This window comes from Schistocerca gregaria, chromosome 5 (genome assembly GCF_023897955.1).
Source record: "Schistocerca gregaria isolate iqSchGreg1 chromosome 5, iqSchGreg1.2, whole genome shotgun sequence".
In the NCBI taxonomy this organism is placed as follows: Eukaryota; Metazoa; Arthropoda; class Insecta; order Orthoptera; family Acrididae; genus Schistocerca; species Schistocerca gregaria.
Window position 1 is genome coordinate 198,985,283 of NC_064924.1, and position 25,637 is coordinate 199,010,919.

The 25,637-nt window shown below is 36.6% G+C and overlaps 1 protein-coding gene across 1 annotated transcript in view; it reads right to left on the reverse strand.

Annotated features, from left to right (window-relative positions):
* The window catches only part of LOC126273286 (adenylate cyclase type 10-like), a 156,490-nt gene that overhangs the window by 110,043 nt on the left and 20,810 nt on the right, over positions 1 to 25,637 (reverse strand). The window contains exon 4 of the mRNA XM_049976830.1: positions 764 to 901. Coding sequence (XP_049832787.1) covers positions 764 to 901 — 138 coding nt within the window. The remainder of the gene's footprint in view (positions 1 to 763; positions 902 to 25,637) is intronic.

Sequence of the window (25,637 nt, forward strand, 5' to 3'; positions counted from 1 at the left end):
TTTTGATTTTTCTGTAAGCAGCATTCCATCCTGAAGATATCTGATCAATCACAAATTTTTAACATCTGCCTGTAACACTTTCTTCTTATAAAAGTGTGACACTTTCACAAATGTTACTTGTTCTTGGTTCATGACAGTGAATACATCTATAGTTCCAATTGACAATTATATCCTCAGCTGTGGATTGCTGTGGATGATAACTTGTCAAGCTCTCTTAGTGCTTGAACCTTAACCACTGGACATTTTTGTTTGCATTAAATATGGGCCAATAATGTTCTCATGAGGTCCTATTGAAATTATTTAGTAGTGCAAAACTATGCAACCTGTTAGGAGTATTTGAGTTTATAAAGAAGGTCAATTGCATTCCAAGAGCAACATGACAAATAAGGAGAAATTCATAAATAGATCTATCTTATTTGGACAAGGCTGATGCAACTAGGATGCAGGCAGTGCCACAGACATTCCATACCAATGACTGTGTCACATAAATATCCATGCACACAATTGGTGGCCAGTTGGCATTGAGATTCAGGGCTACTTTCACAAACTTTTGCAGCATCAGTGTGGTTGTGGCAGTTAAGCCAAGACACTTCCACACTCACACACACAACACTCTTTTGTCACAGTTGAAGTGTTTCTTGTGTTTACAGTGTTAGAGAACAGGCACCTATGGTTAGGCCCCAGCTCAGGAAGATCGTGGGTCCCACATGCACAAATCTATGTACAAGATATTATAGCGTATTAAAGGTGTCTTATCACTTACCAGAAAATTTAAAAACATCACCACCATAAGTAAGAGTTTCTTGGACCATTGAACCAATGTAAGAATTTAAGACATCTGTTAGGCATGAAGGTCCACTCGGTCCCATTTTAGAGTACTTCTCACACAAATTAGTGAAGCCTGTTGATAGAAAATATTTAGCAAGTTCAATAATGGGTTTCCTATGTGCCATGAAGAGGTAATATTATGATAAAAGTGTCTTTAAAGATCAAACAATGGAATGTAAGAATGTTATGAAAAGGATAGCTGCTGCTTACCATATAGCAGAGATACTGAGTCTCAGAAAGGCACAACAAAAAGACAGTTGGAAAATTAGCTTTCGGCCAACAAGGCCTGTGTCGAAAATAGACAACATTCACACACACACACACACACACACACACACACACACACACACACACACACACATGTCCATTGTCTCTGGTAGCTGGAGCCAGCTCCCAAAGACTGTGTGTGTGTGTGTGTGTGTGTGTGTGTGTGTGTGTGTGTGTGTGTGTTGTCTATTTTTGACAAAGGCTTTGTTGGCCAAAACCTAACTTTACAACAGTCTTTTTGTTGAGCCTTTCTATGACTCAGCATCTCTGCTATATGGTGAGTAGCAACTATCCTTTTCAAAATATTGTTCCTTTAAAGATCACAGTTATAAATAACATCATATCCATACATAAACATTTGTTCCAATCTTTTCTTCAAGAACAAGCACATTTCTTCACCCTTTTCTACTGTCTTTATCCTTCATCTCCATCTCATACCTTTCATCTTACTGTGTGTCCTCTCAATCATATATTCATAATTGATAATATTTTTCTTTATGTATAACCTAATTCCACCACTCCTTGCCTCAATTACAGTGGTTCTGCTCTCACCTATTCTAGGTGCTTTCATATTTTATACTTGGTATAATCAACTATTATGATTTCAGAAACCTTATATCACTTGCTTTCAAACCAATCATTAGAATTTGTGCTGATACACAAGTCACAACAATAACTTTATGACCCAGTTATGGGACTTAGTGAAAAGAAACAATTTTTTGTATTACTTTTCTGAATAATATCCCATTCAATTCTTTTCATAGCATTATTTTCCAATCAAAAGATTTTTGTTAATTTTTGAATACATTAACAGGAAGTTCTGGAAGAACATAAATAATTTAGCAGGTTTACTTGCTGCCTCACCTTGAAGTGTGACATGACATTTTTAGGATGGCAAATCCCGGTTCCAGGCTTTCGTGATAAGGAAAGATGTTTGTGACGTTTGGTAGTAAGTCTCCCATAGTGGGAGATATTATTATGATAAGAGCAGATGGGAGAAGGCTTGAACCCATCACTTCTACAATGTGGGATGGTGAGTGAGCACTTTCACATGCTGTGTGGGACACTTGTTCCTTGGCATTAGGCTGTGAAGGTGGTTATAAGACAAGGAAAAAATGAGAAAAGGTCATGGCTACAATGGATACCATGACAAATGACTGTTAAACTAGTTAACATAAAGAGATACTTTTAGTTTTGATCTTGTATGAGATACTTATGCTTTAGATAGTCTGCCAACCTTCTTAGTATACAAGATTGTTTTGTGAAAAATGACGTTGTAAAAGAAAGTGTGACTACAGAAGGTTTAAAGTGCAGTTGTTTATGTCATTCTAGTAGCTTGGAAGACAATGCTATCTTTCAGCACCCATCCATGTATACGAAGAATTACTACTGTGAAGACTGCTGGAGCATGATTAGGTGGCACTGAATAGCAGGTCCGCCTGAGCAAATGCAAAAAAGGTGGCCAAAAGAAGTTTTATTAAATACATCTACTAATGCCAAGTATAATAGGGTTACAGATCACACACAGCAGATGTAGGAGCAGTGCCATATTGAAAACCACTGTGGTTCCACTTCAGCCTCTCTCCCTCCCACATTTCTATTCAATACACCTGCTGCCTCACTCTGAGCCATCACATGCTTTTTCTAACCCCCCTCACTCTTGCTGCCCACCTCTTTTCTACCATCTCCCACTTCATACAACCCCTTAGTTCAGTCATCTTGCACAACTGCAATCCTGGGATCATATATTCAGCTGTCACAAGATAGCAATACAGCTGTGAACATGTGTTAATATGAATGTGTGTGTATGTGTACTCTAGCTCAAAGAAGTATTCACCCAAAAGTTAATTTTCAGCCTTGTTTATGTACCTGTCAACTACTCAATGCCTCAACTACCGAGCAAGCTGTTACCTTTATTCCTAAATTATTTTTTATAATTTTTTCAGTCTTTAAAAAAGTAATTTCTTCAGGTTTACAAAATATAAGTTAGTTCTATCAATTAGTCATTGCATTCAAAATTAAGAACCAGTAAGCAATCTCTTTCGTTTCATGAAGGAAAAGTGTTACTTTTTCTCAGGAATCTTAGCACAAAATGGAATATAATACTAGAATTTCTTTTCTTGGGATGTTTCTGAATGTTTTTTCACCTTATTCTCTTTCACTCTTGTTTCTGTTTTTGCGGCTCATGCCCTTTCAAGCATATCATGGGCTAATTTTGCTGCCTTTAAATATTTTTTTAATGTTTTCTTCAATTTAATTGAAGTTTGAAGGTGAAGTTCTTCTCATGCCTTCTTAGATAGTTGATGTTCTGTTCTCTTTTCCTTCAGAGCAGCAAACTTATACTCAGCTGATTTTTTCATGTTATTCATCTTTTTAATCTCCTCTTCCAGTTGCCATAAGTTTTATTCCTCTTTCTGCTTTTCTTCTAATTAAGTTTTCTTTTCATTTCATACAGTTCCTTACAAGCAGTATAATTTGTATGTGCTTGCTGTACATAGCTAGTGAGCTATGAGTTAATGGGTATAGAAAGAAAATGGGGATTTTGTCCCAAAGCATACCTCACAGTCAAAACCCCATTTAAAAATCTTATGTTCATTGCTGCCTTGTTTTATCCTGAAGAGTGGTTAGCAATGGAATATCTTCTATCTATCTCCATTATTTCACAAGACAATGTAAGAGAAGCCTCAAAAAGTTTTGAAACATCTAGATACTTTAACTCAATGAATTATGAGTCTCTTTTTGAGATTCACTGCTGCCAGTAATTGATGACCTAACATTCTACAAGTGCTAAGGACCAAAAACAGTATTCTGAGATAAAATACTAAACAAATTTTGTATGATATACAAAATTAGCATTTGCAAATTTTACAATATTAAACATTTATTATCATCCAGGAAATATAAACTATACTGCAAGGTGAGAGAAAATTGCATCAAATTGTTCAGAAAAAGAACATTAAAAACTTGAGAGCAGATGGTGTCTTGCACATTACCTTATTCAGACTAAATGGCCTACATCAACAGAAATATCATTCTATAATGGTCGACAAAACATACCTAAATATATATGTCTCAAGACATGTAAACAATATGGCAGAAATCATCAGTTTGTAGTATCATTAAACAAATCAGTAAAAAATTGCCGATGGTGATGCGGTGTAAAAGGCAGCACAGTGCGCAAGTCTTTCTTTTTTCAACAGATAATAATGAAATATTTTACACTACTGAAAGTTGTGTATGAATTAAATCATCAACAGTTTTGCCTTTCTTTAGGTTGTTTACACTTTTCCACTGTTCACTGCTACTTAATGTTCTTTTGATGTGCACTGTTCCAGGTCAGTTGATTAATTTGTGCAGCAGAACTGATGTGTAGCTTTGTTGTGTTGATGACTTTATTAGCAGCAGGCTGGTAGTCAACAAAGTCCATTTGCCCAATTCTGAGTGCCTTGAATGGTAAACAATGGTGTGCTGAAGTAATTACTTATTGTAAAACATCAGGTACGTAATACTTAATTACCTTCTTATGCTTTTCTATTATGGCAAAAATTTAATCACACAACAGGAAACCGTGGTCTGAAACCAGATACTTACATTATATGCAATAAAATGGGCCACAAGACACTACAAACATGTACATACATATAAGTACAAGGTTTTTGGATTTTCCACAGCAGTTGTCATTCCAAATCACAAATTTCCTCTTGTTACTGTTTACACTGATAGTATTTCTGGTGGAATTCAGAACATGGAATAGAGATGATGTTATACTGTTAGCTCCATGAGTCTCTTCACCTTCACACCACAATTACATTACTGCGTCACTGTTGTTATGAACATGAACCCAGATGTAATATGAAAGCTGGTGTACGTAAAAACTACCCACGTGTAACAATATTATGAAAAGGGTATTTGCTACTCACCATGTAGTAGAGATGCTGAGTTGCATATAACCACAACAAAAGACTGTCAGGAAGTGAGCTTTTGGCCCCAACAAGGCCTTTGTTGAAAAGAGACAACACAGAGACACACACACACACACACACACACACACACACACACACACACACACACACACACACAAAAAAAAAATCGTGAGCACGCATGGGCTCATGCAACTGCATCTCACAACACAGATGACCACAGTCTCTTGCAGCTGATGCCAGAGTGTGTAAGAGATGAAACAAACTTTACTTGTTGCAGACCGATTGCTAATGTATAAGTGTTACTTTCGCAACATGAAAAACAATGGAGCATCTATTACATTCGCACGTTAAACTGATGTAATTCAACACTGATTGATGATCATGTTTACAATGAAGAGGGCTATGGAGTTTAGCACTAGTGCCCTCTGTTTGTCACTGCTACGATTCATTACCTTTGTCATATGATAAAATGCCTTTAGTACAATATATACGCACAGGTGTAGCACCTTTAGAATGGATAAAATCAATTTAGGAAAAAATGGTACTTACCTCATTTCGACTGTTAGGTCTTCAATTGTCAATACCTTTGTTAACTGAAGCTGGATCATCTTTTCCAAACTGTAAAACCTTTCACTCATCTAATAAGTAATGTCACAGGATATTGAGCAGCATCATTTTTGCAACATTTAACATGTCTCTGCAGCTTCTGCTATTCACTCTTTCTCTGTGCTCTAAAAGCCTAAAATATTTCTGTTGTACACTTGATATGCATGTTCTTTCCATCAAAAGTTTGCAAAGCTCTGATGTAATGTTTTTGGCCATTCTTTGCAAACTGTAACTTGTCACATTCTGCCAATTTACTAAGCCCCTGCAGTTACTTACGTGCTAACAACTAGTTGTTCAAGAGAAAACAAAGTATCCAATGTGTACAGTTCAATGTGAACAACTTCAGAAACACTCTTAATTTTTATCGCAAGAGGAACCTTCAAAACATGAGCCAAAAAGGTTTTAAATGTGTTTTCTATTTTTGTATGCAGCTTGCGAATCAGCGATGTTGGGCTTTGAAAACATTTGGGAACTGAATAGTTCTACAGATGAAATTATGAAATAAAGTTCTGCTTTTATTGAAGGTAATTTTAAGCATTCAAAATGCCATTGTAAGATTTGGACTGAACAGTAGCTGGATTCTTTATTATATGGATATGTTCTTAAGAAAGTTATGTTGAATTCCATTCCACTTTTCCAAAAACCTGTTGGCTGAAGATCCTAAAGTAAGCCACCTTGTGATAGTATGCCTCAAGAACTTGTGATGCAGTTACCTGCTTCAGGTCTTCTGGACATCACTATGTAAAATCCTAAACACTTATTTATTGATGTTAGGTCCCTTTGATTGCAGCATAAGGTAGGCTTCAGAAAATGCTTCATATAATTTCTGATGTATCATTTCACCATCTGCTTTGTCAATAAAAAAAATTCTTAGGTGACTCGTTGTTATGCAACACTTCTCTCCAAGACCATAATGTAATGATTGTTTGTAACTCTTTTTTATCTTTAAAATTGGTAGTTTTATTCAACTCAGTGCATAATATGATGTACATGCTTCTTCTAATATTTGTCCTAGGAAATATCGTGCCAATCCATCTGTTAACAGGTACCACATTTTCTTTGACTAAACTGAAAAATGTTCAGCAACACTATCACGGAATATCTTCTTAAAAATATTACAAATATCATTTGACAAACCCATAGAGTAATTAGAAATCATTAATTTCATTGTCCAAATCAATTCAGCATTGGTGGAACTGTCCTTGGTACTTACAATCCATATTGTGGGTGCACTTTCATCTGAAAAGTTCTAAATGTAAAATTTAATTTCAAAGTTATACTTAAGTACTGTTGAAAATCAGTGGTAAAAAATAGCTTGAAAACTTTTTGTCACACAATTAACAGAGAAAGATCACAACTGCAAAATAGTTCATCTTTACTAACTTTTTTCACCAGGACAGGAACTTTATTTTACTTTTCAAATTATTTGTTTTTTCAAGCCAACCATTACAGAATTAGCATTTTCTCATCTCAAAAAGTTTATTTTCAAAACTGAACAGGCTATCACAGCAGCAGTTTTGTCACAACAGAAAAATTAGAATCTGGAATAAAGCTAGAAGCAGTTGTAACACAGGAATATTTGACACTAGTAACAGTTCCACAAAAAAACACTCAAACAATAATTTATTTTATTTTTCAATGTAGTCTCCTTGTAGATTAATGCACTTGTTCCAACGAAGTTCCAGTGCCTAGATCCCATCTCCAAAATCAGTTTTCTCCAAGACCGCAAAATAATTGTCAACTCCGGCTATCAATTCTTCATTTGAAGCGAATCTTTGTCCACAAGGAAACATTTTCAGTTTTGGGAAGAGATGGTAGTCTGAGAGAGCAAACATATCAAGTGAATAAGATGGGTGTGGCAACAATTCAATTAGTTCATGTAATTTTGCCATGGCAATTACACATGTGCAGGCACGCATTGTCTTGATAGAAGATGACTTTATTCCTTGCTAAACCTGGCCTTTTTTCGCATACCTTTTGTTGCAAATTTGTCCAGGAAGATAGCACAATATTCTTCAGTAATTGTTCGTCCAGTGGGAAGATAATCGACAAACAGAATCCCCATCGCATCCCATAACACTAATGCCATGACCTTTCCCGCCAAAGTAATTGTCTTTGTTTTCTTTGCTTGCAGAGAATCAGCATGTTTCCATTGCTTTGACTGTTGTATTGTCTCTGGGTATATAGTGCACCCAAGTTTCATCTGTGGTCACAAACTGGCACAAAAATCTTGTTCGGTTCTCCTAAATCCTAAAACACACCCAACATTGTTCCGATATGTCCATTCTCTGCATTTTTGATCCAGCATCAAGAGTCGTGGCAACCATCTTGCAGCTAAATTTTTCCATTTCTAATTCTTCCGTTAAAATGTGAATACCCTTTCAGATGACATCTGGCAAGTGCGAGCAATTTCATGCACTTTCAATCGGCGATCCTCCATGATCATTTTGTGCACTTTTTCAATGATTTCTGGACGAGAGACACATCTTGGCCGAACACTGCATGGATCATCATCTAAGCTCTCCTGAACATACTTAAATTCAATTGAATATGAAGGAGCAAAGTCCCCTAGTGAATTCTGGAAATCAGCACGAATGTCCTTTGCTTTCATACCTTTCTTTATGAAGTACTTAATCACTCCTCGATCTCGATTTCTTCCATTTTCACAAATCAGTATGTGGGAATAACAACAGAGCCATGTCACCACCACAGTTTCCAAGAGCACTGATGTGGCACTTGTTTACAGGCAACAGTCCAATGAATATCACGTGAACAACTCGTTGCACTAGTGCTGACCTCTCTTCGTGATTCCGAGACTTTTCAAACCATCCTCACATTGCAGGGAGAGTTCCCACTTGTACAGTTCAGAAAAGCTGTTGTTGGTGGGAAGAATCCAGATGGAAAAGGCTGTGAATCAGTCACTGAAATGAAGAACGTTATATAGGATGGCGTGCTCAGCAGCAGGGTGGTCCAGCTGTTTCTTGGCCACAGGTTGACAGCAACTTGCCGCAGCCAACATGGATTTTCAGTTGCCCAATAATGCATGTTATGCAAATTAACATTTCTATGGTTTGTGAATGTAGTCTTGTCAGTAAACAATATCAAATTAATGAATGTGTCATCCCTCTGAATCTGAAGTTGAGCCCATCGGCAGAATTCAATGTGATGCTACAATCCGTACTAGTTAATTCTTGGTAAAGACTGACATGGTAAGGATGATAATGGCAATGCAGAACACGAACAACTCCACTCTGGCTCATGCCAGAGTCTCTTGCAATTTGACATGAACTAACACAATGATCTCAAACCACAGTGGCAAGTGTACCAATTTCCATTTCCTCGATACTAACTTTGCCGGATATGTTTCCGATGTGTCAAAGATCCAGTTGTTCTCAGTTTATCATACACATATTTAAATGTATGACATGTAGGGTGAGTACATGGAGGATATCTTTCAGCGTATAAGTCTCTAGCTCTCACTGAATTTTGTTGGCATTCTCCGTAAATGAGAAGCATATCGACTTGTTCTTGAAAGAATATATCTTTCACATTCGCTTGATTCAACAGTACTAATCTTACCATTCCTATTAGTGTTATATTACAAAACCATTGAATGGTGTTTACATGTCAATGGCACATTACATGGATACACTGTATTCGGTGAATATTTACTATTTGCACAGAGAGAGAATTGTCAGAGGATGTGCTTTGATAAGTGTTGAAGTGATAAGGAATACAACTCAATCCATGATCATAACATTGCAGTACTGCACTGATACCAATGGTCATCACTTCGAACACCTTCTGTAAATGGATATTCATGCTACCTTTTTGACCTTCAGTGACCTTCAAAGACCTTACTGTTACACATAATTGGATTCATCTTGATAGCCACTATCAGAAAATAAGAACCAAACTGTAGCATTCCATTTAAAAGAACAAAGGTGACCTTCATATCTCTGATGTGACCCCTCCTAACAACAAAAAACCATCATATTATGGCCCCCATTGCCCATGCAACATTTTTCGCACAATCTTTTCAGCTACTATCATACTTTCAGAGTCATTCTGGGTGGCAATACTTAGTGACTTACCCTGTATATAAGGATACTTATAGATTAGATTAGATTAATACTTGTTCCATAGATCATGAATACGACACTTCGTAATGATGTGGAACGTGTCAGGTTAACAAAAGATGTCTGTACAAGATATTGCATTACATAAAATATTGCATGATACTAATGTTTAAGCTAGTTTTTAATTTTTTTCCCTTAATTTATATCTAAAAATTCTGCCAGTGAGTAGAAGGAGTTGTCATCTAGGAATTCTTTTAATTTATTTTTAAATATTGGATGACTACCTGTCAGGCTGTTGATGCTGTTTGGTAGGTGACCAAAGACTTTTGTGGCAGCATAATTTACCCTTTCTGGGCCAAAGTCAGATTTAATCCTGCAGAGTGAAGATCATCCTTTCTCCTGGTGTTATAGCTATGCACACTGCTATTACTTTTGAACTGGGTAGGATTATTAACAACAAATTTCATAAGTGAATGTATATACTGTGAGGATCCCTAGATCCTTAAATAGATGTCTGCAGGATGACCATGGGTGGGCTCCAGCAATTATTCTGATTACACGTTTTTGAGCAATGAATACTTTTCTACTCAACGATGAATTACCCCAGAATATGATGCCATACGAAAGCAGTGAATGAAAGTAGGTATAGTAAGCTAATTTACTGAGATTCTTGTTACCAAAATTTGCAATAACCCTAATAGCATACGTAGCTGAACTCAGACGTTTCAGCAGGCCATCAATGTGTTGCTTCCAGTTTAACCTCTCATCAATGGCCACACCTAAAAATTTTGAAAATTCTACCTTAGCTACAGACTTCTGTTCAAAGCCCATATTTATTACTGGAGTTGTGCCGTTTACTGTACGGAAGTGTATATACTGTGTTTTATCAAAATTTAAAGAGAGTCCGTTTGCTGAGAACCACTTAATAATTATGTGAAAGACATCATTTACAATTACATCACTTAGTTCTTGGTTTTTGGATGTTATTACTATACTTGTATCATCAGCAAAAAGAACTAACTTTGCATCTTCATCAATGTGGAATGGTAAGTCATTAATATATAGCAAGAACAGTAAAGAACCTAAGACCGAACCCTGTGGGACCCGGTACTTGATAGCGCCCCAGTTTGAGGAATCAGCTGTTGTATTAACATTACATGAACCACTTATTTCAACTTTCTGCACTCTTCCAGATAAGTATGAATTAAACCATTTGTGCACTGCCCCCCTCAAACCATAATGATTTAGCTTATCTAAAAGAATTCCATGATTTACACAAGCAAAGGCCTTTGAGAGATCACAAAAAATACCAATGGGTGATGTCCGGTTATTCAGAGCATTTAATATTTGATCAGTGAAAGCGTATATAGCATTTTCTGTTGAAAAGTCTTTCTAAAAACCAAACTGACATTTTGTTAGTACTTTATTTTTACATATATGGGAGGCTACTCTAGAATACATTATTTTCTCAAAAATTTTTGATAGAACTGTCAGAAGAGAGATTGGGCGCTAGTTGTTGACATCCGACGTATTCCCCTTTTTATGCAATGATTTTACAATGGTATATTTCAGTCTATCGGGGAAAACACCCTGCTCCAACGAGGTATTACATACGTGGCTGAGAATCCTACTTATCTGTGGGGAACAAGCTTTAAGTATCTTGCTGGAAATGCCATCAATTCCGTAAGAGCTTTTACTTTTCAGTGAGTTTATTATTTTACTGATTTCAGAGGGAGGGGTGGTGGAAATACAGTTGTTTCAAACTGCACAGATATGGCCTCTTCTATTAGAAGCCTTGCCTCTTCTAGTGAAGATCTAGATCCTATTTTCTCCACAACATTTAAAAAATGATTATTGAAAACATTTTCAATTTCTGATTGTTTGTTAGTAGACTTGTCATTCAGTTTTATGACACTAAAGTCTTCCTGTGCTCTTGGTTGCCCTGTTTCCCTTCCAATAATATTCCAAATTGCTTTAATTTTATTATCAGAGTTACTGATCTCAGACCTGATATACTGAAATGTAAAATGTGTTTTATTCATCTCATCGTACACAATTTCAGAACGTGTCTGATGTACAGGAGACATGTCAAGGTTACAATTTGCTTATTTAAAATTTTGTCACACTTACAATAATATTTCGTGGAGCGTTTACTTACTTGTAATTTGTCAAACTAACAATTTTTACATGTATTATATCATAAATTTTTATACCATTTTAGGGATCCAGCTCAGAGTATCACTTTGTCCTTCATGAAATCTTCCACAGAGTAGTAGCACTGTTCAATTAGATATAACAGGGCTATGTATGCTGAGCATGTCTTGTTCATATGGCTTTTTACTGTGTACACCATTGCTCTACAGTGAGTATTTATTTTCCCCCATAATAATGTTTGGATTTTATAAGTGTTTCCAGTATCACACTGAAATACTATCTGAGACCTACAGCCTCTTCTATGCAGAAATAAAAAATAATATTTTTCTAGAATAATTAGGAAACAATACCACTTCTGCATTAAAAACACACATTTAACTTTTCTGTAATCACTCTTCATATTAAGTTTACTTCTACATATTCATTCAAGAGTCTGAACTGTGTGCAAAACATGTGAAATTTTCTCTGTGATTAATGTTTTAATTGCCCTGGAAATTTTTAAATGCTCCACAATCTTGTATTATTCAATGTATGTTACTTTCTTGGTAGCTGCATGGTCATCTGCAATTAGAAATCCACTTACACCAATATTTAGCAATATGGAACTACCATACAATACCATCTAATCCTGTACAGCCTCAAGAGATATTATTTTCTAATTAGAATAATTTTTGCTTTTTTCTTTGCTTCTCCTTTTTCAAACAAGTGGTCAGCTACTTGAAGTAATTGCATCCATACCCCCACAGTTGGGACAGGCATTGTACACCCTGTACCCCAATGAGAGGTCATCACACAAACTGTTAGCATTCTGCATGCAGCTAGCAGGACAACACTATTATATTCTGTCTACAGCTGAAGCTCAGTTTTCAGTTGTATGATGTATCTGTATCACAGTTCCATGTTTCACAATGTGAACTGTGATGTACACTACTGTCTTAGCTGCCTGAGCAAATTAAGGATATTTATTTCTTCTACAATGGAATGAAAGAGTTTTTTAACTTTATGATTTTATTAAATAACTGGCTGAAAAACATCCACTTAGCATTTTTTTCAGTTGTTTTCTGTGAATATTACAAAACACTCAAGAATGTAGTAAAACTTAACAATTAAAAATTCATAAAAATGTTAGCATGCCACACTAAAACATGCTCTCATATTCTAAAAAATACTCTCCAGTACTCTTAAATCCAATGAAGTATTCCATATCACCCTACTTTGAAATCAACTACTCACACAATCATTAAGAAAGTCAACTGCCCAACAATAAATGTAGGAGACTATGGAATAGGGAGGTAGACAGTGTGATGTCCGGAATTAAAAAAAAAAGGAGGGTGGTAATTTTTTGTTTTTTGTTTTGTTGTAAGGAAAGAAAGAAAAAAGGGTGAATAAAGGTGAAGGGAAGTGGTTCTATTTTTACTGGAATGAACTTATTGATGGACATCACAAAAATTTATTTTACCTATATTTTTTTTTTTTTACTCATCGAAGAAGACAACACAACACATATAAAAGAAATCATCGCACTAATATTATCCACAGAATGATCGTTTCACAAGACACTTTCTAGCTCGACTGACTCTTAAGACTGAACAAGACTCGACTGACTCTACTCTCTCTCTGGACCATAGCCTCTTCACGTCCCTCTGGACCAGAGATTTCAACTGTGATTAGCACGCCGATTATTTAATTAATCGTACAGCCGCTGGGCGCGCGCTTGGCGCGTCATTTAAATGGGGTTAAACGCACACCGCGAGAGGCGTGGGCTAGCGGTGTCTTACAGGTATCGCCACAACAGTGTGACATATGAAAGTTTGGATCAGTCCAGGAGGCATGCATGGATAGCCTAATGCTTACAATGACTGCTTGCGATAAGCAGGAAATCTGAGTTTGAGCCCTGGTCCGGTATAATTTTTGTCGCCAATAGATAGCACTTTTATACCTGACATGACTGAAGCCAAGCTATTCCCATTCACTGAATTTATTTCGAAGAGAAATGTGGTTCTTTCACATTAGTACAACTTCTTAACATTTTTATTTTTATATTATTTATAGTGACACTAAGTGTTCCCCTCATTTGAAACTGCAGTCTTTTGAATTTAAATAGCTATTTTTACTTATTCTGCTCCAGCTATTATTTTTGCTTCAATTATATTGTTTGATAACTGTTCATGACAATTTCTTGTTTTGAATTTTTCAATTAATGTCATCAGCTGCTCCATTACTTACTGCTAAAATGAGTCTTTCAAATAACCAGGAAAACTTTACCTATTAATCCATTTGGGCTGTTGACAATGTTACATAAATCATTTTTAAGTTCAATTTTGCCAGTTACACCATTAATTGGTTGTGTGCCTTTGCTAATTTCTAAGAGTTTTTCCACAAAATGTTTTGTTTCCTCATCAATGGAAAGCTGAATTCTCATATTTGTTCTTAATTATACTTTCATCACTCGAGGCCAAAGAAATTATCTCTTCAAACATGCATTAATTTCATCTACTGGAGCTGATTTTGGAATGACTGGAAGCATTTGCCAAAAATATGTAGAATATGTAAGTCATGCACCTCTCATTTATTCTGGATTATCTCCGAAACTTATGGAAGTTTCTAAAACATTTTGGAAAATTTTACAACATTTTCAAACATTCTTTGAGAAATACTGTGGCCAATCTCAGCCACTTTGATACTTGATTCAAAGCTGCTTCACTGTCTTCCTATAATAAGGCCATTGGTGCGATGCCATCTTTTGACACCCGTATTTTCAAACACAATCCCTGCAGTTCTAAATCAAACCCTATTTGTGGATGGGGAATGGAGGGTCAGCATGCCACATAACCCCCAATGGGGCTGCAGGACTGTGTGGCACAGTTATAGCAGTAGACATGGACAAACCACACTTACACATACCATGTTGTCATGAAAACAAACCCCCTTCAGTTCCAAAACAAAACCTTCTTCAAGGATGGAGGATAGAAGGTTACCATATTATATAAGCTGCATAGGGCTGCAAAATTCGCTCGCAAAGTTTTGGCAGCATGCACAGACGTTCTCCTTTTTCATACCATCTTGTTACTCATTTCAGAAGGACCCTTCCTTCCACCAGACTTTTTCCGTGAAATGAGTACTATTACATAGTATCAGGTGGTGGTACGTACACACACAAGGGTTTATTATCCCAATTACAAATCGCTTTAACTTCCAATCAGCAATAGCATCTTACAACTAATAGTATGAACAGATTACCATTATCCATCTAATTCCCACTATATCTAACTTTAACCTATCCATTTCCCTTTTTAAATTTTCTAAACTACCTGCCCGATTAAGGGATCTGACATTCCACGCTCCGATCCATAGAACGCCAGTTTTCTTCCTCCTGATAACGACATCCTCCTGAGTAGTCCCCGCCCGGAGATCCGAATGGGGGACTATTTTACCTCCGGAATATTTTACCCAAGAGGATGCCATCATCATTTAATCATACAGTAAAGCTGCATGTCCTCGGGAAAAATTCGGGCTGTAGTTTCCCCTTGCTTTCAGCCGTTCGCAGTACCAGCACAGCAAGGCCGTTTTGGTTAATGTTGCATCCATGTAATAATCAAAAATAACAGGATACCCCAGTCAGAATTAGAAAACATCAAACAACAAGTACAACAAATACTGGAGCAAAATAATGTGCAATCAGAAGAAGAAGAAACTACAGTAACGGACTCAAACATCCCAGAGCAAACAAACAAAGAACAACACGCATCAATTAAACAATCAGAGGATAATGAAATCTTAAGACAGCCACCAGAACAAGCACAAATGGAACTCGAAGTAACACACATGTTAGATATAGAAGAAAAATTTCAGCTGACATATGTAGAGCACAAAGACACAAATATAGACATTAGACCATTTTTGCATAGTCCGCCAAATAACCCACAAGTCAAAACAACAATAAAAACTATCAACACAATCATACACAACAAAATAAATGAAACCATAACTATGGAAGAGTTACAACTACTGGTTTATATAGAAGCACTCACTACACTAAATATACACACTAGGCAGAGATCAGAACCAACCGACACACAGAAGAAACCCACAAAACCACCATGGCAACACAGGCTACAGATCAGAATAGCAACACAGAGAAAAGACATCGGACAGCTAACACAATTTATAAGAAATGAAATGTCAGGAAAAAAACGAAAAAGGTTAGGTAAAATCTCACAAAAAGAAGTGATAGAGCAATTAGATGAAAAGAAGCAGAAATTACAAGCATTGGCCAAACGACTTAGAAGATACAAAAAAAGTGAAAATAGAAGGAAACAAAACCAAACATTCAACACAAACCAAAAGAAATTTTACCAGACAATAGATAACACACACATTAAAATAGACAATCCACCAAACATAACAGACATGGAACACTTCTGGAGCAACATATGGTCAAACTCGGTACAACATAACAGGCATGCACAGTGGATACAAGCAGAAACAGATACATACAAGATGATACCACAAATGCCTGAAGTGATAATTTTGCAACATGAAGTCACCCAAGCAATTAATTCTACTCACAACTGGAAAGCCCCTGGAAAAGATAAAATAGCTAATTTCTGGCTAAAGAAGTTCACCTCAACACATTCACATCTAACTAAATTATTTAACAGTTACATTGCAGACCCATACACATTCCCTGACACACTTACACATGGAATAACTTATCTGAAACCTAAAGATCAAGCAGACACAGCAAACCCAGCTAAATATCGCCCCATAACATGCCTACCAACAATATACAAAATATTAACTTCAGTCATTACACAGAAATTAATGACACATACAACACAGAGCAAAATTATAAATGAAGAACAAAAAGGCTGTTGCAAAGGAGCACGAGGATGTAAAGAGCAACTGATAATAGATGCAGAGGTAACATATCAAGCTAAAACTAAACAGAGGTCGCTACACTACGCATACGTTGATTATCAAAAAGCTTTTGATAGTGTACCCCACTCATGGTTACTACAAATATTGGAAATCTACAAAGCAGATCCTAAATTGATACAGTTCCTACACATAGTTATGAAAAATTGGAAAAGCACACTTAATATCCAAACAAATTCAAATAATATCACATCACAGCCAATACAGATTAAGCGTGGACTATACCAAGGAGACTCATTAAGTCCTTTCTGGTTCTGCCTTGCTCTGAACCCACTATCCAACATGCTAAATAATACAAATTATGGATACAATATTACTGGATCATACCCACACAAAATCACACATTTGCAATACGTGGATGATCTAAAACTACTGACAACAACAAATCAACAACTCAACCAATTACTAAAGATAACCGAAGTATTCAGCAATGATATAAATATGGCTTTTGGAACGGACAACTGTAAGAAAAATAGCATAGTCAAGGGAAAACACACTAAACAGGAATATCACATATTGGATAACCACAGCGACTGCATAGAAGTGATGGAAAAAACAGATGCCTATAAATATCTAGGATACAGACAAAAAATAGGAATAGATAATACAAATATTGAAGAAGAAGCAAAGGAAAAATATAGACCAAGACTAACAAAAATACTGAAAACAGAATTGACAGCAAGAAACAAGACAAAAGCTATAAATACTTATGGTATACCAATATTGACCTACTCAGTTGGAGTAGTAAAATGGAGTAATCCAGACCTAGAAGCACTCAATACACTTACACGATCACAATGCCACAAATATAGAATACATCACATACATTCAGCACCAGAAAGACTCACATTTAGCAGAAAGGAAGGAGGAAGGGCAACTATCGACATAAAAAAACCTACATTATGGACAGATAGACAATTTAAGAACATTCTTTCTAGAATGAGCAGAAACTAGCAAAATACACAAAGCAATCACTCATATAAATACACCACTGCAATTTCATAACCACTTCTACAACCATTTAGATCACATAACATCAACAGATACGAAGAAAGTAAATTGGAAAAAGAAAAGACTACATGGCAAGCACCCGTATCATCTAACACAGCCACACATCGATCAAGACGCATCCAACACATGGCTAAGAAAAGGCAATATATACAGTGAGATGGAAGGATTCATGATTGCAATACAGGATCAAACAATAAACACCATATATTACAGCAAGCATATTATTAAAGATCCACAACAGATAAATGCAGACTTTGCAAACAACAAATAGAAACAGTAGATCACATCACAAGCGGGTGTACAATACTAGCAAATACAGAATACCCCAGAAGACATGACAATGTAGCAAAAATAATACATCAACAGCTTCGCACGAAGTAATGGCCGCTATCGACAGGGGATCTCAAGTTGATTCCGTATTTCTAGATTTCCGGAAAGCTTTTGACACCGTTCCTCATAAGCGACTTCTAATCAAGCTGCGGAGCTATGGGGTATCGTCTCAGTTGTGCAACTGGATTCGTGATTTCCTATCAGGAAGGTCGCAGTTCATAGTAATAGACGGCAAATCATCGAGTAAAACTGAAGTGATATCAGGTGTTCCCCAGGGAAGCGTCTTGGGACCTCTACTGTTCCTGACCTATATAAATGACCTGGGTGACAATCTGAGCAGTTCTCTTAGACTGTTCGCAGATGATGCTGTAATTTACCATCTAGTAAGGTCATCCGAAGACCAGTATCAGTTGCAAAGCGATTTAGAAAAGATTGCCGTATGGTGTGTCAGGTGGCAGTTGACGCTAAATAACGAAAAGTGTGAGATGATCCACATAAGTTCCAAAAGAAATCCATTGGAATTCGATTACTCGATAAATAGTACAATTCTCAAGGCTGTCAATTCAACTAAGTACCTGGGTGTTAAAATTATGAACAACTTCAGTTGGAAGGACCACATAGATAATATTGTCAGGAAGGCGAGCCAAAGGATGCGTTTCATTGGCAGGACACTTAGAAGATGCAACAAGTCCACTAAAGAGACAGCTTACACTACACTCGTTCGTCCTCTGTTAGAATATTGCTGCGCGGTGTGGGATCCTTACCAGGTGGGATTGACGGAGGACATCGAAAGGGTGCAAAAAAGGGCAGCTCGTTTTGTATTATCACGTTATAGGGGAGAGAGTGTGGCAGATATGATACACGAGTTGGGATGGAAGTCATTAAAGCATAGACGTTTTTCGTCGCGGCGAGATCTTTTTACGAAATTTCAGTCACCAACTTTCTCTTCCGAATGCGAAAATATTTTGTTGAGCCCAACCTACATAGGTAGGAATGATCATCAAAATAAAATAAGAGAAATCAGAGCTCGAACAGACAGGTTTAGGTGTTCGTTTTTCCCGCTTGCTGTTCGGGAGTGGAATAGTAGAGAGATAGTATGATTGTGGTTCGATGAACTCTCTGCCAAGCACTTAAATGTGAATTGCAGAGTAGTCATGTAGATGTAGATGTAGATGTAGATAAACTTACAACACGTTCCCACATACAAGTCTGCACCACAAAATGTACTGGAGAATGATGAATACAAATTATACTGGAACAGAACCATTATAACAGATAAAACAACACCACATAACAAACCTGACATCATACTCACCAATAAAAAGAAGAAATTATCACAACTAATCGAAATATCCATACCCAATACAACAAATATACAAAAGAAAACAGGAGAAGAAATTGAAGAATAGATCCAACTGGCTGAGGAAGTCAAGGGCATGTGGCATCAGGATAAAGTTGACCTTTTTACCAATTATACTATCAACTACAGGAGTCATACCACACAATATCCACCAGTACATCAATGCGATACAGCTACATCCAAACTTATATATACAACTACAGAAATCCGTAATTATTGATACATGTTCAATTACCCGAAAGATCCTAAATGCAATATAACATATAAAGAACAGTTAAAAAAGGAAGTCATCCTTGATCAAGGTCCACGTCACTTTCCATTTTTGACCAGACATAACGTCTGAGAAAAGAAAGAATAATAATAATAATAATAATAATAATAATAATAATATTTATTCAACATCAAATAATCAAATACAATCCCTAGAAATAATACAGTTTCAGGACATCATACAGATTATTCTTCTGAATACGTCAGTTTATAAATTACAACTAAAGATTTGTTTCTATTAATAAATTTTACATTTTGATGGATTTTACATCTGGTAGTATACAATCACGATATTACAAATATTGTTTTTATCAACATTATATTAGTAGTAGGTTACTTAAAACTATGAGCTTGACATACTTATGAAGCACTTTTCATACAGATATAATACTCGTCTAGGGAATAAAAAGGGTTTTCAATTAGAATTCTTTTTAGCTAATCTTTTAATTTGTTAGTAGGAAGGGTTGTGAGACTTTTTGGTAGGGCATTGGCTAGCTTCAGCCCAGCATGAAGTGCATTTTTTTCATATAAAGTTGTTCTGTGGCTATTTACATGGTATCTGAACATTTGCCTTGTATCATATTGGTGCAGGTCACAGTTGAAATTTGGATTTATTGTTTTCACAAGCAATATAACTTTTAATATGTACACACCTACAATGGTAAGCACACCTAATTTTGGGAACAGATTCCGACATGATTCTCGAGTTTTGGCACCACAAATAATTCTGATAACTTTTTTCTGTAGTATTAATAATGTACTTAGGTTGGCTTGAGTTGTTGCACCCCATATTTCTACAGCATAGTTTAAGTTTGATGAGAATAGGGCATGATAAACAGTTTTTAGTACACACATGTCCTTACAATATTTGCTAATCACATTTATAGCAAACACATTCTTCGACAGCTTACATCGTAAGGAAACGATATGCATATCCCATTTGAGGCTGTCCTGGGTTTTAATTCCCAAGAACTTTGTCCATTTTTCCTTTTTTACAATGGCATTTCCTATGGATAGATTCATGTCAAATTCTATTTGTTTCCTTGTCTTAAATTCCATCATTGCAGTCTTTGAAGCACTTAAATTTAGACAGCTTTCATTAAAATACTTGACTATTTCATTAGTTACACTGTTGCACTGTACCTCCAGACTCTCATAGTCTTTGTGTTTACACACTATTGATGTGTCATATGCATACAATATTTTCGTACAGTTAGGAGAACAATACTGTATATCATTAACATAAATCAAGAAAAGAAGGGGTCCCAAGACAGAACCTTGAGGCACTCCATATTTGATATCTGTAATTTTAGATTTGTAAGACCCACTGTTTCTTTTAAGCAAGAAAAATTGTTTTCTATTGCTCATATACAATTTTATTAGCTCATAGCCAGTTCCTCTGATACCCAGGTTCCACAGCTTGTCAAGTAATATGGTGATGTTGACACAATCAAAAGCTTTTTCTAGATCAAGGAACACTCCAGTTACGTACTCCTTGTTCTCTATGGCCGTTATTATTTTGTCTATTAATTGTGCTGCTGCTACTGATGTTGACTTGTTTTTCATAAAGCCATTCTGATTTTCAAATATTAAATTGTGTTGACTCAGGAATGTCATTAGTCTAGCATAAATAACTTTCTCAACTACCTTAGAAAATGCAGGTAAGATTGAGATGGGGCGGTAGTTTTCAATTTTAGATTTATCACCTTTCTTGTGAATCGGGGTTACTTGTGCTGTCTTTAGACTATCTGGGAAACAACCTGATGCAGTTACATCATTTACTGCTGTGGCCATGGCATCAGATATGTTGTCTATGCATCTTTTCAGTGTACTGTTAGACAATCCATCATAGCCTGCTGATTTTGTATTTTTTAATGACACTATGTTTTTGACTTCCTTGTTACTTGTTGGGGCCAAGTATGTGCTTTGTTTGATTGGAATGCCCCTATATCTATGCTGAAGGTTCTTAACATGGTCACTGACAGATTTTCCAACAGAAGAAAAGTACTCATTAAAAACATTTGCAATCTGACATTGACATTTCATGATATGCCCTTTATGGTTTATAGTAAAATCACTTGTTGATCTGTCCTTACAATCCCTAAAGTTATTTATTACTTTCCAAACAGCTAAACCTGTGTTAGTAGAGTTTCTTAACATTGTGGCTACATATTTACTTTTAGTTTCTAGCAGAAGATCTTTATAGTAATCCTGATAGTTCTTAAATTCTTCCTTTAGTCTATTATTATTGTTATTATTTATCATTGCATATTGGAAAAGTTTGTTTCTCTCTTGCGGTTTTTACTTCATGATTTATACAGTTATTTTTTTGTATCTTTCTGCAGTAAAGGTCATTTCTGGACATGAGACATTGAAGGAATAATAAAAAATCTGATGAAAACTCACTGAAAATAAGGCTGTTTTTTTCGCCCCATTGTAAGCTTTTTAGCAAACTGTTGAAATCTTTAACATTGTCGTCATTGGTCATTCTTTTTGTCACATATTGTTTCTTTTTTCTATTGACATGAAGATTTTCAGCTTCTATCAATACCTGTGGTCAGAAATGGCAAGCTTCAGAACTAATGCACTGCATGTAAAGTGGGACATGTTAGTTATAATGTTGTCAATGCATGATTTTACACTATTGACCTCTCTAGTGGGCTCGTTTATCAGAAATGTTAAGTTAAATTGAGCTAGTATTAGCATTAGTTTTTAGATACAGAGTCACTGGACAGCAAGTTTATATATCCAGTTAGTATTATGTTAACCCAGCCATTTTTATTGCAGTGTTTACTGTCAATGTCAACAAGCAGGTCACTAAGAACAACAAAGAAACTATCTAGGCTACCAGATGGAGGTCTGTATAGGCCTATAATAATTAAGTTCTCTTTCCTCCACTTACAATTAATTGCTGCTACTTCTAATTACACCCTCAATGCTGAAAGCACTTACATCTATTACACTATAATTACTACCACTGGCTGCAAAGATAGCTCCCACCACCACTTTTCTCTTTTCTACTGAAGACAGAGCAAAAGTTCATGGAAAGTGGCTTACATACTCTAATTAACTCATCTGTGTACCAGTGTTCACTTATAACTAAAACGTCAGGGTATCCAACTCATTGTGCTTATTGCCAAGACTTTGAAAGTTCTGCTGAATTAATTTGAAAGTGAGTTTGGATTGTTGAATGCTTGATTGACGTGTCACCCTACCAGAACCACTTATACATTTATCCCTACAAAAGAAATACCAGTTGACAGTGTTGACAGAGTGGGTTTGGTATTTTTCACTATCCATTTATTCAAGTTGGTCTGTTTCCATGTACTGGGAGCCTGGGAAGAACCAACTTTACCTGGTGTTTTCAGCAGCCATTTGTCCAATGCCGTCTGCCTATACCCATTCCTGCAGTCTTCATGTGTTGTGGAGCACTCATTCTTCAAATGTGTGTGTTTTGAGTATACGTTGTTCCTGGCATTTACAACGATTTCACAAATAATGGACGCAAAGTGACTTTTTCTGCGCCAATTGAGGTGAAGTGGTGTAAAGATCTCTACTAAAATGTTGCACATTAGCCATTTGTACATTTGCGTAACGGTTGCAAATTTCTGCATATTGACTGTATATGCTACTGTCCTGTTTACACACGAGAATTGAGGCAAGTCATACCTGTGTGGAATATTGAGAACAATGACGTTTGAGTAATTTAGATGGTTTAGGGCAGATTTTAGGGCATTAACAGCATGCAAACCATCATTGTGTGCGACGTCATTTGCACCACCACATATTACAATGAAGTATTCCTTCATTGTCTTTCGAGAGATATTGTTTACAGTTGAAAGCACTTGGTCAAGACGAGTGCCAGGTTTAATAAAACCTGAAGCATTTATTCACTGTTTACGCTTTTATTTCATGTGCAAGGCCCATTAAACATACGTTTATTCTTCTTGCTGCATTTGTGGTTTTAGTTAAATTAACTGTCGTCCTGAATGTTGAATTTACCTTGCTTCTGTTTACGAGTGACGGTTTTGGCTGGCGAGGTTCCACCGTTTTTTGGAGCACGGCAGGAGAATTTATTACTAAAGACGACGAAATGATTTTGCTATGGTTAGCGTTACCGGTACACCCAGAATGTGTTGGAGAACTTGAAATGGCGACAGAATCTTCGGTCACTGTGTACACTTTATTTCTGTCGAATTCACTTAAATCCAGCTCGGCAGTTTTTAGTTTTCTATGATCATTTTCAAGACATTTAAGTCTATTAGCTAACACTTTGTTTTCTGCCAAGTATCTGCGCACAATTTCTTGCAACGAATTAATAGTTTCAACTAGTTTTCCTTTGTCAGGATGGACTTCACATGTTACACACTTACATTTTGATCTGGATGATTTTTCACTGCTAGTTATTTGCGTGGCACTAGGTTTGAAACTTTGCGAAGCACTTTTGTTGATCATCTTCTTGCTATTGATGCCGAATAACATTTGAAAATTCGAAATAACTGGAGGCACAAATTCACTAAACTTCTCAATCGCCGCCATCTTCTTATTTGGTGCCCTGCGTGTTGGCGGACGGTTATCGGTTTTGTCTGAACGGGAGGGATAGCTCAGCAGGGGCGGTCAACAATAAAGTTCTGCTTGTTGCAGCATATGCTAACCAGGTGGAGAGATAGTAGGGCAGCTAGGTGCAGTTGGGAGGTTAGACAGAGGGTGGGGGCAAACAGGGGCATAATTCACAACTTAGTTTGTGTAATTTTGCCAAGGCGATGGCACATGTTTTTGATCCAGTGACAAGAGTCATGCACCCATCTTGCAGATAATTTTTTCATTCCTAATTCTTCAGTTAAAATGTGATATACCCTTTCAGATGACATCTGGCAAGTGTGAGCAATTTCATTCACTTTCAATCAGCGATCCTCCATGACCATTTAGTGCACTTTTGCAATAATTTCTGGAATAGTGACTCATCTTGGCTGACCACTGCACAAATCATCATCTAAGATCTCCCGAACAAATCTAAATTCATTTGTCCACTTAACAAAAACTGAATATCAAGGAGCAGAGTCCCTAAGTGTATTCTGGAAATCGGCATGAAGAACCTTTGCTTTCATACCTTTCTTTATGAAGTACTTAATCACTCAATTTTTTTTCATTTTCACAAATCAGTATGTGGGAACAACAACAGAACCATGTCACCGCCAAACCATGTCACCGCCACAGCTCTCTTCCAAGAGCACTGATGTGGCATGTGTTTACAGGCAACAATCCAATGAATATCATGTGAACAACTCGTTGCGCTAGTGCTGACCTCCCATGGTGATTCTTAGAACTTTCCAAACCATCCTCATATTGCAGGGATAGTTCCTACTTGTGCAGTTCAAAAAAGCTGTTTTTAGTGGGAAGAATCCAGATGGAAAAGGCTGTGAATCAGTCACTGAAATGAAGAATGTTGTATTGGGTGGCATGCTCAGCAACGGGGTGGTCCAGCTGTTTCTTGGCCACAGTTTGACAGTGGCTATTCATGCAGACAGCTTGTTGATTGTCATGCCCAAGTAGAATGCAGCGCAGTGGTTGCAGCTTAGCTTGTAGTTCACAAGAATGGCTTCACAGGTAGATCTGCATTTGATGGGATAGGTGATGCTGATGACTGGATTGGAGTATGTGGTGGTGGTGGGACGATGTACGGAACAGGTCTTCCATCTAGGTCTATTATGGGGATATGAGCCATGAGGCAAGGGTTGGGGGTAGGGGTTGTGTAGGGATAGATGAGGAGATTGTGTAAGTTCAGTGGGTGGTGGAATACCATTATGTGAGGAGTGGAAAGAATAGTGGGTAGGACATTTCTCATTTTAGAGCACAACAAGAGGTAATCGA